The sequence below is a fragment of the Malaclemys terrapin genome, chromosome 1 (genome assembly GCF_027887155.1).
Source record: "Malaclemys terrapin pileata isolate rMalTer1 chromosome 1, rMalTer1.hap1, whole genome shotgun sequence".
In the NCBI taxonomy this organism is placed as follows: Eukaryota; Metazoa; Chordata; order Testudines; family Emydidae; genus Malaclemys; species Malaclemys terrapin.
Genome location: NC_071505.1, coordinates 82,351,224 through 82,366,186, shown reverse-complemented (window position 1 = coordinate 82,366,186; position 14,963 = coordinate 82,351,224). Strand labels below are relative to the sequence as shown.

General features: G+C 41.7%; 1 protein-coding gene across 1 annotated transcript in view; it reads left to right on the top strand.

Annotated features, from left to right (window-relative positions):
- The window catches only part of NDUFA12 (NADH:ubiquinone oxidoreductase subunit A12), a 39,001-nt gene extending 24,718 nt beyond the window's left edge, over positions 1–14,283 (top strand). Inside the window, exon 4 of the mRNA XM_054028208.1 lies at positions 12,780–14,283. Coding sequence (XP_053884183.1) covers positions 12,780–12,960 — 181 coding nt within the window. The 3' untranslated portion in view covers positions 12,961–14,283. The remainder of the gene's footprint in view (positions 1–12,779) is intronic.
- The last annotated feature ends 680 nt before the right edge of the window (positions 14,284–14,963 follow it).

Here is a 14,963-nt window from a genome sequence, read left to right as displayed (position 1 = left end):
TTTCAGTTTTCTGTTTTTCTTATTCCTTCAGTACTGTTATTCAATACTAAAATAAGTAACATGCACTGTTACCAACATACTAAAGAGTACAAAGAACCAATGTTTGTAGTCTAGTCTAAAATGAGATGTTGTCTGGATAGAGATTAGTGAAGACACCAAGGTTGCTCTCAACTGGTACCTCTTACGATGACTAGAACTGAACATGTTATTTTTTAAGGATTCCTATTAGACAAACCTGAAAATTAAATTTATTCTGGCAGTTGTTTCCAATGGGCATACAAGTATAAGTGTCTTAGTTGCCTCCGTGATATCTACTCTGAAACTTCCCATTATGGTTCTATAGCTGTGTAGAACTTGTATTGATACAGCAGCTTTGAAGTTTTATGCTTGTATTAAATCTGCCCAGAAATGAGAACCTTTTGTGTTGGGGTCTAGATTGCACAATGGGTTAGGTGATGGGTCATGAGAAAATGAGTTTGATGGTCTTGCCCCAGTCCCCATTTGTGCATGTCACAAAAACCACTGCTTGCTTAATTAGGCACGATTGTCGGTTTTTGTTGAAAGAAATGCCTGTGAGTGGGTAACTAGAGAATTGCAGACAAGGACTAAAGTCTAGTGGCAGAGCGGTGTAAGCAATTTTGCTGAGTACATGCTGATACCAAGCTGGTTTGAAGTCTGTGCCATCTGTTGCTCACTTTCACAAGCACTAACTTCACTCATAATTTTTTTTTTTTTGGTTTTCTTTTGTAAAAAAATTAACTTTCAATTGAGGGCACATTTTGATGTGCTGAACGTTCTGTGGGTTTCTGAATAAAAGTAATAGGAGAAGATGATACTTTTTTACTGTCTCTTGATCTATAAATTCTTTTTTTCATTGCATTGGATTGCCTAATATTATTGCGGTCTTTTCCTCATCCACAATCCTAATCATTATGTACATTTTTTTTTGAGGGTGTGGAAATCATCTTGCTGAATTTTAAGGCTTTCCATCTACTCCTTCATCCTGGGTCAGTCCATTCAGTTTGCCTTTTCATTAGCTGTAATTGCATCTTCTGAAGGCAAAAACGTTTACAGTAGTGTATTGCTGCCTCATGTAGTCTGTACATCTCTATTCCTAGATACAGGAAGCATGATTTAAAGATTTCTTGTCCTGAATGGTCAGTTATCTGAACCTAACCACTGATGTGGTAGAGCAACATATTTCCTGTTGCTCAGCTACTGTCAGCATATTTAGCTTAAACTTGTACACTTTGCCTTTCATATATTTAAAGAATATCACAGAGCCAGGGTATTGCCTGTATTTAATGTTTACCACTACTTGAATGATTTATTTATTTATATATGAAGTTTATACTTTAATTGTACAAAAGATGTTGCTGTTCATGTATTAGTGTGTATAAACTGTAATTACAACCAAAATACGGATTCTGATGCTAATATAAATTACCCCCTTGGGATTAATCAAATAATTTTACTTTAGAGCTGATAACAGGCACCTCTGATTATCACAGATTTACCAGCAAAGCAAGATATAACCAGCAAATTAAAATAGGCTAAATAAATTCCAGAAATGGGCCAATTAAGAAAAATAGGCTAGGCACATAAATCTGACTCATTTCTAAATGTGATTTAAATTATTTAGTTTAGATGTGTTAGAGTTTTTCTTATTTAAATATTACACCTACCCTGTGAATGCCTGAATGTCAATTGATATATCTGGCTTATTTTAAAAACTGTATCTGAATGTCAGTTGACTGTTTGATTTTCTTCACTGAGTTATGGAATTGCTTTCTGCAAATCACCAGAAGACCTTAAAGCTTGCTGGTTTTTAGCTGCTAAAGCACAGTGCTTCCATTTTAATAGGACATCATTGGCATCCTACCTTTTCTAGTGTGCTCTCACTTGTATCTCGATTATCACTTCAAAGTTTTTTCTTCTGCTGCTACTGATAGCTCATCTCAATTGATTGGCCTCTTACAACTGGTACGCGTACTTCCTTTTCATGTTCTCTGTATGTATAAATATCTTCTGTCTGTGTCTTTCACTCTATGGATCTGAAGAAGTGAGTTGTAGCCCACGAAAGCTTATGCTGAAATAAATTTGTTAGTCCTATCATACTGGATTACCTCCCCCAACTCAGAACGTTGGGCCTCTCCCGCAGCTCCATACCAGTCCATTTGGCAGTGCTCAGTGCTTTCCTCTCCCCGATAGATGGTGCCTCCATCTTCACACACCTAGCCACTGTTGTCATCTTCTTTCTTCTTCTTTTTCCTTTATGCCACGTTTCCTGGTGAGGGTTGTGGCAGCAGCATGGAGAGTAGGGAGGACCAGGCCTCCCTTTTCTCCACAACAGGTTCCAGCTCCTCCTCAGGGATTCCCAGGCCAGCTGGGAGATATCCCTCCAGTGTATCCTTGGTCGGCTTCAGGCCTCCTCCCAGTGGGACATGCCCGGTAGAGTTCCAAAGGAAGCCTCCCACAGGGCGTCCTTATCAGGTGCCTGAACTGCCTCTGCTGGCTCCTCTTGATCTGGAGAAGTATCTGCTCTACTCTGAGGCTCTTCCGGATAGCCGAGCCCCTCACCCTGTCTCGGAGAGTACGCCCAGCCCCCCTGTGGAGAAACTTCATTTCCGTCGCTTGTACCCGCGATCTCGTCTTTTCGGTCATTACCCAAAGTTCATGACCATAGGTGAGGACAGGGACGTAAATTGACCTGTAAACCGAGAGCTTTGTCTGAGAACTCAGCTCCCGCTTCATCACCATGGATCGGTACAGCATCCGCATCGCTGCACCAATCCGCCGGTCAGTCTCATGCTTCTGCTTACCATCACTCGTGAGCAAGACCCATAGATACTTGAATTCTTCCCCTAGATACTTGAACTGAATCTCGCCTGGATTAGAGATACTGGGACCCACCCCTGGAGCCAGGCCTGGGGTTGGTGTTAGGTGAGTGTCTGGTGGCCGGGCCACGCATATAACCTGGCTAGGCCCAGTCCGAAAAGGCAACATGGATCTGCTCCATTGGCTCACCACCCATGAGGGGAAGGGCAAGGGGCGGGTGCAATGCCAGGATGACAGCAGGAAGGATGGACCACGACGGATTGGCCCTCTGCAATGGAAATCCAACCACTGTATGCTTCCTAAAAGGTCTGCTCTACATCTTTCCATCAGTACTCATACCTACCCCTTCTTGGGACCTTAACGTTGTTCTTTCTGCCCTCACAAAACCACCCTTTGAACCCCTCAGTGAGACAAGTTAGCGAACTAGCAGCCATGATAGCCGATCCCCCTTACACCATCTTCCACAAAGACACAGTCTCCTTGCGACAGCAGCCAATATTCATTCCTACAGTGGTGTCTGAATTCCACTTCAACCAGTGCATCCACCTCCCAGTCTTCTATCCCAAACCCCATACCTCCCACAGGCACAAAACGTGACACTCTCTTGACCTCTGGTGTGCACTAGCTTTCTAACTCCAACAAACCTGTGCCTTTCATGTCTCACCCAAGCTCTTTGTCGCTATTGTCAACTATTGCAAGGGCCAAGCCCCCTCCTTGCAGCAGATCTCCAAGTGGGTCTCCCATTGCATTCACAAATGCTTCATGCTCACCAAATGCCTCTGCCTCCTGGAGTCACAGCACATTCCACGCGGGCGCATGTAGCCACGTCAGCCTGCCTCATGGACATGCCATGGCAGGACGTTTGCTGGGCAGCATCCTGGAGCTCTGTCCATACCTTAATGTCTCACTATCCCATCACCTGAGTGTGCTGCAGATGCGGCCATAGGCCACTCCGTGCTACAGAGTATACTTTCTCATGAGTCCTCGCACCCAGCTCCACTCTGATCACTGCTCGTTACTCACCCACATTTGGAATCCATATAGGGACCATCGTTCAAAGAAGAAGATGAGGTTACTTACCTGTAACTGGAGGGTCTTTGAGATGTGTAGTCCCTATTTGGATTCCAATACCTGCCCTCCATCCCCTGCTCTGCTGTGGACTACACTATTTAGCGATAAGAGGGATACTGGAGCGCCGTCAACCCATAGAGCCTCTCATAGCCTCGGCTGCAGACACAAGGGTGACACAACACACGTATGGGTCAACGGACACTGTTACAAATTGCTCTAGTGCATGGCATGCATGCGCACCCCACGTTTTTGGAATCTAAATAGGGACCACACATCTCAAAGACCCTCCAGTTACCTCCTCTTTTCTCACTTTCTCTCCGTCGTTTCCCCCCCCCCCCCCCCCCGGGATTAATTCTTCATAATATACACACAGTATGAACCTAACTGTACTTTTGCTCAGCTCCTCAAACTTCTGATGAAAGAACCCTTACTTCAGAAACATGAGGAATTGCTACTTTGCTGTAAAACTGCTGTTGCTGCTGGAGTCTTCCAGAAAACAATGATGAAACAAGGGATGGGGGAGAGATGTCAAAGAATGAAAAATATTTTTTTTCCAGAATAGGAACTGTGGAGTTTCATCCATTCACTAACTCCACACAAAAAACTACATGTTTTGTGACTGAATCTGACCTTACTGCAGTCCTATTAGCTGCCATGGTTACCACCCTATTACTGTACAATAGAATAGTAGCTTCTACCAGCACAACAGAAGGGAAAGGAAAATGGAAACAAGGAGTGGGGGGGAAATGGTAAATGCAGACAGAAGCCATCATCAATTAATCCGAACAGAAATAAGTGTGGTGTCAGTTTCATTTCTCTCTGTTCTCCTCTCCCATAATTGTGCAAAAACACGAAAGAGTAATTGGAGATGATCTCTTTTCTATCCCCTTTCACAGTAGTCAAAAATTAAAGCCCTGATTTGCCCTCCATTACCATATTTAAATTTTATTAATGCGTTGTAAATATGATTCACACATTGGCTTTAGTAAACACCTAACTGCTCTTTTATCTTAATGCAGAATTGCATTAAATGCTCTATCATTGTTAATTTTATTTAATTTCTTGAGAAAAATGGCATGGTCTTTTGAACCCAGGCAGGTGGTATCTCAGCCTTGCAGTTACAAGTACTATATTAATAGTGTTATGTAGTCTTAATTCCTGTTTGACCACTTGTATGTTGCATACTTGGCTCTTATCTCTTGTGGCTTCACTTTGAACTATCCTTAATTTTAAATATTTATTCTATGTTCTTTTAAAATGTAAAAGAAGTGCTAACTGATCTTGGGGAAACTTGACTGTTTTTAGCTCCTCAAATTAATATCTGTTTCTCTTTCATCCTTAATTCATCTAAGCAGAGGTCTAGAGGCTTGACTAGCCCCAGGCTGCTCTGCAGTATGCTCCTTCTCTTCTAGTATGTTTCAGGGAACTGTCTCAGCTTTTTAAAAGCTTCTGTTTTCCCTCTTATATTTCCCTCTGCCCCTATAACTTATCCATTTCTAATGCAGGTTTAAAGTGATTAGTCGTTTCTGGGTCCTTTTATATTGTTTCATATAGAAAGCCCATCAGGAAAGAATTCGCACAGAAATCTGGCTATATCTGAGGTACATTGTCCATTGTAGTTCATAAAGAGTTTTCCTTGAGCTTCTGGAAATAGAGTGTGCAAGACTTTTGTATTTCAAAAGATTATTTGAGGAGACTGCTGAGGAGAGGTCTACACAAAATAAACAGGGTGGGTTATTTTCCACAGATTAGCCTAAGGGATACCATTAAAGTAAAAGCCTTGCCTGAGACAACAAAATTAGTCATCTAAACACAAAATAGTGTGTCATTTTGGACTTACATGTATAGGTTTCATGACTGGGCTTTCAAAGGAAAACTGCAGTGATTGGTTATAATACCTTTAAACACTTAAAAATGTACTGAATTATTGAGCTTTCAAAACAGCTTGTAGAAATAACTGTTTGTGCTTCAGTTCTTCTGTAACTGTACAGTGCTGGTGTCTCTCTTTGAGGACTACTGGTTTTTCTTTATACTTCCAAGCAGAAAGTCCATCATGGTGTGGGTTTTTAAATTATTGAACTTAAGTGTTAAATTTGAACTGTAAAAGTTTCACGTTGAGCTTCCAGTATTTCCAAATATCCAGGTAGCCTAGTCGTGATTTAATTATTTTTAAATATATTTAATATATTTTTAAAAGTTTTTACTGATTTACTCCTTGATTAAAGTAACAGTGCAGTAAAGTGAAGCTCAGAAATAGGGCAAAACTCACAGGTTTTCTAGTTTTCTGTGGATTGAGTTAGTTAATAGACTATTCAATTAGTTTATCAGACTATTAAAAAGTATGCATATCTCACACCCATACAGATGAAGATGTTAGATATTATGCAACTTTTAAGTGACACTGTCAGCTTGAAAGCTAGTCACTTTTTAAAATGAGCTAAAATAGGTTTCTTGTACTCCACCTGTCCAAGTCTCTCTGCCAATATTTGTGGTTTTACAACCACATTCCAATCACTTTTTTCACCTGTGGCTATGCAAAACTCCCACAAAGCTGTTCAAGAAAAGGAAAGTGACACACAACTGTTAGATGCAAAGTAAGTAAACTGAAAAATATTTTTTTAATTATAATATTCTTAGGAGTTATTACTCATCACATTAGGTTAAAAATAGTGTGACTTTTACAGTGACTGTACACTTACCGTTGTCAGCAGAGCTGAAAAGTGAAAATATTCTGAAAGGTACTGATATTGGAGATCGATCAGATAAAAACTTGACAGTTCCTTTCCTGTGACACATATTCATGAACTGTCACACCTGGGCACAATTATTTTGCTTGTGATTCCAGAAAGAATGGTGGAGTCCTTTTATTTTTTTTCTTCCCCTCTTTATCTGACCATGATAGAGTATTGAAATAATAATGTGATGTTTTATTCAATACAACCTAATTAACTGTGTCCACAAGTTCATATAAATTAAATATGGCAGTAAGGAGAAAAAAAACATGAAACCAAGTTCAGCACCTCGCTTGTTTATCCTACTGTCTATAAAACTGTAACTAAGTTGGCTAACTTCAAAAAATTCTACTTTCTGATAAAGTACCCTTTAAACTGTGTGTTCTGTTCTGCTTCCTTGTTGATGTTCCTGAGGGTCTTTTCTTCTAGGCAGAAACTAATTCACTATATGGGCAACCAGCAAATTAGAGTTTGCTTAAAGCTGTGAGGCAAACCCTCCTTGTGGTGCTGGCCAACGTGGCCATCCACCATAACAGGAAGCGGAAACTGGATGGGGAAGTGCTCTGTGACTGTGGGGCCTATTTCCAATCCTCCCTGAAGTCATCTCTCCAGGCAGAGTTCCTCTGGGCCATGTCCACTGGCTCCCTAGATGCCTTCGAGGAGCAGTGAGTGCTGTCTGGGGTTCTCTGCTTGGTGTTCCCCCTCTGGCTCCCTCCTTTTAAACCTGTGACCCTCAATCCCATCCCTGTTTTCTCATTTGTTGTCTCCCAAATTCACTTAAGACCTCGGTCCTGTAGCTCCTCCCCTTAGGTTGTGGGGAGCGGCCTTTAGATGTGGGCGGGCTTGTGCCCGCCCATTCCCCCAGAACTTCAATAGGTACCATGACTTGCCCTCCAACAGAGCCTGCAGTGACTCATCTCTGACATGCAGCAGCCTATCCCCGCGGCAGGGCCTGGGTCAGATGATCCCCAGGCACTGGTATTTCTCTGACCTCACCAGAGCTGCAAGTTAGTCTGTGCAACAGCACTTCTTAGCCAGGAACCCTCTTGCTGACTCGTAGTGTTAAACTCCCTAGGCTTCCAACCCACCCTTGATCCAGTTCTTGCCCAAAACTTGTTCAGTCTTGCCCATTCCATACTCAGACCATGCGCCAGCCCTGTTATTAATCTGCTGTAGCCCTTCACCCTGCTGCTGACCCCTCAGACTGACTCCCACACAACTTTGATCTTTGACATGCATTTGGATTCTGACTATAATCCAGATTTGGCTTGTGTATGGACTGTGATCTTGGTTCTGACCCATGGCCTGTCTCTGACCTCAGTTTCCACACAGTGCTCAGCCCAGTCCCGACTTTATAGTCAGCTTCAACCCCTGTACCTATTCTTGACTACAGTTCTAACCACCAAGCCTGACTGCCTTGAACCCAGAGCCTGGCAGTAGCCATATCAAATTCACAAACTAGAAAAAAAGGATTTTTCTCTGATTGTTATAGTAATAATAGGTGTCAGTTAACTTTAGAGCATACAGAACTTTCAGAAGTATAACTTTAAAGTGGATGGTTTTCCCTTAGGAGCCATTGTCTATATTTAAAATAGGCTATTACTTGCCGTTGTTTAACATCTTGTTAAAAATAAAATTCATCTTCCCTCCAGTTTTGTATTCCATTAGCAAGGGCATTTAGAAATGAGGGCACTGTTTACTGTACCTTTACTAGAAATTTAAAGAATTTTCCAATCAAATTCCAGCCAACATGTATGCCTATAGCAATTTTTAATCTCAATTTGGACTCTTTAGTTAAGAGTATGACTTTGACATTTTAGATAAGTCTAACCAATTTTGCTAAAAAATAGATTTTAATATCTTGTATTAAGGAGATAGGACTTTATTTTAAATACATTGGCTAAGAGCAGTTTGGCTGAAAAGGTAGTCTCTTAGCTGAGAAGCATGCCCCAAAGCTGCAAATCCCTACAGGGGGATGAACTCAATTATATAAATATTACTTTTTCCATTCCCTCTTAGTTTGATCCTTTTTGTGATGCTGCATGAAGAGAAATGGCAGAGACTCTGGTTTGACTGCTAAGTATTAGTAGTGTGACAGAGATCTGTAGCTTTTTGAACAACTGGAACAGAAGACATTTCATATTTAGGTCAAGTGACAGCTGACTGGCAAAAATCTCATTAATTCCACATCAGAAAGCTTGCCAGCATGACTGATAATACTAAATGTAATATGAACAATTATGACAAAATTCAGTATGAAAATATATGTTCAGGATTAAAGATTTTTGGGGACAGGAATAGGGACAGAATAAAAAACAAATTGTTTATACACTTCTGTCTTTTTCCAATAGGTTACTGTTGAAAATTTTTCACTTGCTTAGATTAACGTAATTTGCACAGAGGAGGCTTGGTTTTATAGGCCAGGCCCAGGGATAAACGCTAATAACTTCATAGTTACCCAACAATAATTCTTCTTTGAATGAGAATCCATATACATATTCCACAGCTAGTGATCATGTGTCCAGTGTGCACACATCTGAGAACTTTCAAGTTAGCAATGCCTGTGGGGGCAGTGCATGTGCTCTTCAATCCCTCATGCACTCAGTAATGCTATAAAAGGCAGAGCCACACCCCTACCTTCAGTACTTTCTTGCCATGATGGTGTGTGTCGGAGCAGCTCCATTTAGAGCCACTTGCCTCTTTTAGTTGGCTGTGTGAGTTAGTCTTTTTGGGACTGTCAAGACCCCTGTTCATCTACAGAACTGGGATCGTCTTCAGTTCTTCATGGCAGACCACAAGTCCCCAGGCTCAGAGCACTGCCCATTTTGTGAGGCTGTTATGCCTCTCTACAACAGCCATACAAGGTGTCTCTTCTGCCTCAATGAGGGACATATATTTTGAACTGGTGCAAGATCTGCAGATCCTTTTCAAAGTGGACCCAGAGTTCAAGGGAATCTCACTTGAGGGCCTTTCTGCTGGAGCAGTCCATGCATCCAGATTCATCTTCTCAGATTCAAGCTCTCACCTGAGAGAAAATGGTCCAAGGCACCCTTCAATTCTGCCTCCGTACTGAGGAAACACTGGGATCAGCCGGACACTGAACAGAAGTCCTCAGGAGAGAAGAAGCACAGAATACCTTCCATAAGTTTGGATGTTAATTACGAGATTGTCCTATATCAAAGGTGCTTCAAAGCTGAGAAGAAGCTCTCTAAGGAGCCAGCATGACCTGAGATGACCCAGACATGCTGCAGTTCTTGCCTACCACTGTATCAGCCATACTGGCATCACTAGTGCCAGCTCCACTTTGCAAGACGCTGACAATAGCACAAGCAGGACACAGCCTCTGCCCGCCTCCATGGCCCAGGGTCAGAGTCTCCCCCTGCATATATATGGCGGCCTCCTGGTCCCTTCCGGGGTCCTAGCACTATTGCCAATGCCACTATCCAGATTCCTGGCTCCGTTTTCACCTTCAGGAAGATCTTGGTACCCTCAGTGTCACCACTGCTAGAGAGACCGCTTCCTGGGCAATGGCAATTGCATTTGATGATCGTTTTCATCAAACAAGGAGCAATGGTCTCAAGTTGCAGTGGGGCAGGTCCAGGTTGGATATTAGGAAACACTATTTCACTAGGAGGGTGGTGAAGCACTGGAATGCGTTACCTAGGGAGGTGGTGGAGTCTCCTTCCTTGGAGGTTTTTAAGGCCCGGCTTGACAAAGCCTTGGCTGGGATGATTTAGTTGGGGATTGGCCCTGCTTTGAGCAGGGGGTTGGACTAGATGACCTCCTGAGGTCCCTTCCAACCCTGATATTCTATGATTCTATGATTCATCATGGCTGTTCTAGGCAATTTTGCGGGAGGCACAGACCACAACCAAGGACCTGCCCTTGAAGGTTGTTTTATGACTGGACAGGTGAGGTATGATGTTGCTTAAAGACTGTAGGGCCATACTCAGATCCTTGGGGGGTCTATACTCCAGCCATCAAGAGACAGCACTTCAGGTCTCAACAGTTTTACAGGCAGGCCCACTGCTATCACTATAGACCACCTGAGTATGCCAAAAAAGGCAGAAGGCTTCAAGGAAAAGCCCCTCAGAAGGGGCCACCACATCCCACTGTCCCTCCTCTGTGTTAAGGCAGCAGATTTGACTCCATGTCCAAGGACAGCATACCACTCTCTACCCATCCCTGGCCTCCCCCTCTTTTTGACAACCATCTGGTGCATTTCCGCCATGTTTGGTCCAGCATCATTTCAGATAGTTTAACATTGAACACTGTAGAGAGAGGCTACACAATTCAGTTCCTCTCCTGTCCCTATTTGGGGACCCATCTCACGAGAGTTCTTTACACTGGGAGGGTCAGTCTAAGCTCTTGAAGCCATAAAAGACGGCTCCTTAGATCACTGGGGTAAAGGATTTTACTCAAGATATTTCCTCATCCCCAAGAAAAAGGGAGGGCTGTGAGCTATTCTGAACCTACAGGGCCTGAACACCTACCTCAGGAGGCTCAAGTTCAAGATGATGCCCCTGGTATCCATCATCCCATCCCTAGATCCAAAGGACTGATATGCTACCCTCAATCCCCAGGATGCGCATTTCCACATTGTGATATACCAAGCCCACAAGCACTTCCTGAGATTTGCAATAAGAGACTATCATTACCAGTACCATTGCAATAAGAGACCATCATTATCGTTCCCATTTGGGCTCTCAGCAGCGCCCAGAATATTTATGAAATGCCTGGCAGCAGTGGCAGCCTACCTCAGAAGGACAGGTGCCTAGGTATTTCCCTACCTCGATGACCGGCTAGTCAGAGGTCACTTTGAGCCCCTGGTGCAGGCCTTTACTCTCTCGCTGAGAGCAGGAGGGAGTGACGGTCTCGTGTGCTGCCCCCACAGGCACTGCTAACTAGAAAGTTCTCTGCATGTGCGCTGGACAATATGATCTCCAGCTGTGGAATATGTATGCAGACTACGCATCTCAAAGAACATCCGTTACTGTACAGTAAGTAGTCTTTTTACGTTAATCATATTATGCAGTCAGCAAGCATTTATGTGGAGAGGTTGTGTTTACGTCAAATCATTATCCTGTTACCTCAAAACTACTTATTACTGTACTTGAAAAATAAGGAAGGCTTTGTAAATGGCATTGTAAACGGTTATGCAAGTACAGTCGTTTGTACAGTCTTTTGATATTATTTGAGCCCTGTAAAATCTCCTCCAAATACAAAGCTGCTGTTTTTTTTTATTTGTACTGCCTGCCTAGAAGCAAGGGCCCCATTGTGTTAGGCATGTACAAACCTATAACAAAAAGATGTTTTTTACCCAAAAGAGCTTATAATCTAAATTTTGAAATGAGACAACAGATGAAGGGAGCACAAGGGAACATTGAGACAGTTACGGACAGTGGAGTAAGCAGCTGACACTGCACCCCATCACCTTAATCAAGAGTTTTGTAGGCATCACAACACAGGTGGGTTTTAAGTAGAGATTTAAAGGAAGAAAACTGATAATGTAATTCTGCTTTTAAATGCTATTTCATCCAAACATTTATTATTTTTAGTTTCTATTTATATTAAAACTAATAAGGATGTCCAAAAATAGATTGATAAATGAATTGTAATAGAAGGTACTTCAAAATGCTGTTCAGAAAATAACCATATGGCGTCACAAAAGATATTTATTTTAATTCTAAAAACCTCAGTTATCACTGGTTTTTAAATGTAATGGACTCAGTTCTTTCTAATCCAAATGTGATCTGAAGTCCGTCCTGCATTTTAACTGGTGGAGACTAGAAAGTAAACTACCAGAAATCAAATTATTAAAAATATCTTCTGAATGACCATTTACTACAGCATGGTGTAATATTTCAAAGTGGATTTAAAATCTAGTATATTCTCAGTTGTTCTGTAATGAACTCTTATCCATCTAATTGACTATTTGATAGGAGTCTTTAGCTGAATACAGTGAAATATGCCTTTTTGAATATATCAGAATCGATTAAAGTTTTAAGGCCTGAGTTCTAAAAATAAAAGCCAGATATTAAAAAGCTTCAGAGGAAAAACTTACAACTAAGGAAGAGGATTTATTATAGGAGATCATATAGAAACTTTTTAATAACCAGTATATTTTTTTCTCTTCAGGCATCGTTGGCTTCACTGCATGACTGAAGACCCTCCAACTACTCATCCACCAGTTGCTCGTAAATTCATTTGGGAGAACCACAAATTCAATCTGAGTGGCACTCCTGGGCAGTATGTCCCTTTCTCTACAACACGTAAAAAGATACAGGAGTGGATCCCACCTACAACCGCTAACAAATAATTGAAAAGCCTGACTTGCCTAAAACTAGTTTCTCAATGAAAACTGTACCTTCATCGTTTGGTTGGTTTAAAATAAAAGCCTCTGACAAAAGTAAAAGTTTGTTTTTATTGGGATTGAAGAACATTTTTACAAACAAAAATAGGAAGTGTTTAAAAAAAAAAGTGGGTAAGAGGCCAAGTAAAGAATAGTGTTACCTTTATTCAAATATTTTTATCAGATATCTTCATGTGCTTTTTTCCTCTCTGTGGTTTTTAAATAAACCTTACTTTTCTAGTATTTATTACATCTAACTGTTGCTATGACAGTCATGTCTCATCTGTATAATATCCAGATAGATGTGAAATACAGTAATGTTCCTCTGAGGCTGAACGTACAAATAATGTAATGGGGCAGGATAGTAACAATGGACCATTTCCAACACTATACCTAAGTAGTGCTCCCAGGACTCATTTCTAGGAAGCCATCTCTTTAAAAAAAAATAATAATAATAATTATATTGCAAGTGAGAAAGGAGTGCCAATAAAGAATCTTAGCGTTTTCTTTACAAATACTTTTGTTATTCTGCATATACGTACGTGTGTGTATACACACACACACACACACACACACACACACACTATGCTATAGCATGTAATGTAACAATATAACATATTTTAAAACTTCCACAGTAATCTATATGGTGGAAGTTCATCAGGAGGAGAAAGAAAGGGCTGAATTAATGGGACAAATTTTCATATGCAGACACTTAGGCTGTAATTTACATGTCTGCATCCACAAATGTGTGTGCAATGCAGGATTTTTGGACTAAGCCTTTACTGCCTGCTTTTGACAATTTGTTCCAATGTATCTACATACATTAGTGGTCATTACATAGATGTCCCAGGGTATTGTCTGCTTATACATGGAATATCGTTTGCAATTTTGTAGCTGTGTTGGTCCCAGGAGATGAGAGAAACAAGGATGGGTGAGGTAATAGCCTTTATTGGACCAACTTCTTTAGGTGAAAGAGACAAGTTTTTGAGCTCCACAGAGCTCTTCTTCTGATCTGGGAAAGGTAATCATAGTATCACAGCTAAAGGTAAGGTGGAACAAATTGTTAAGCATAAGGAATTAATACGTTGCAAGAAAATATTCAAAATGAAATGGTCAGTTAACACCTCTGTAGTCATAGGACTGAAGATGTTCTCTCTCTGTGTGTGTATGTGTGTATATATATGTGTATATATATATCTTCCTACTGTATTTTCCACTGCATGCATCTGATGAAGTGGGCTGTAGCCCACGAAAGCTTATGCCCAAATAAATTTGTTAGTCTCTAAGGTGCCACAAGTACTCGTTCTTTTTTTTTTTTTTTAAGATTGACTATGAAATCCTTAACAGACACCACCACTAAGAGGACAACTTATACAGTCCCCGAAATCCAACCACCAAATAGTGATCAAATCAGCGGACAAAAAGGCTGCCATCATAGTTCTCAACTGTGATGACTAAGTCAGTGAGGCAAACCAACAACTTGGACACCTCCTACTATAAAGGACTCAAAGAAGACACCACACCACAATTCACCCAAGAGTTTAAGGATATCCGTGATCACAAGCCCCTAGTTGTTACCTACCACCCAATACTGGAACCCATACTCATCAAACAATTACAACCATACTTGATGGGTACCAAATCCTGAAAGAAGTGTTTCTTGAAAACTCTTTTGGCCTTCAAACAACCACCCACCCACTCCCACCAAGCTGATTATCAGAAGCAAGCTCCCCACAGACCAGGACACGCATTTAAAGCGGCCATAGGCGCCAATTCCATGGGTGCTTCGGGGCTGGAGCACTCATGGGGGAAAAATTAGCGGGTGCTCCACACACACTGGCAGCCACGCTCTCCCCCCCCCCCCGAGCGTGCCGCATCCCTGCTCTTCCCCCTCCCTCCCAGCACTTCCGCCTCCCCTCCCCCTTAGGACTTTCAGGGAGGGAGGGGGATGTGGCGTGCTCAGGGGAGGA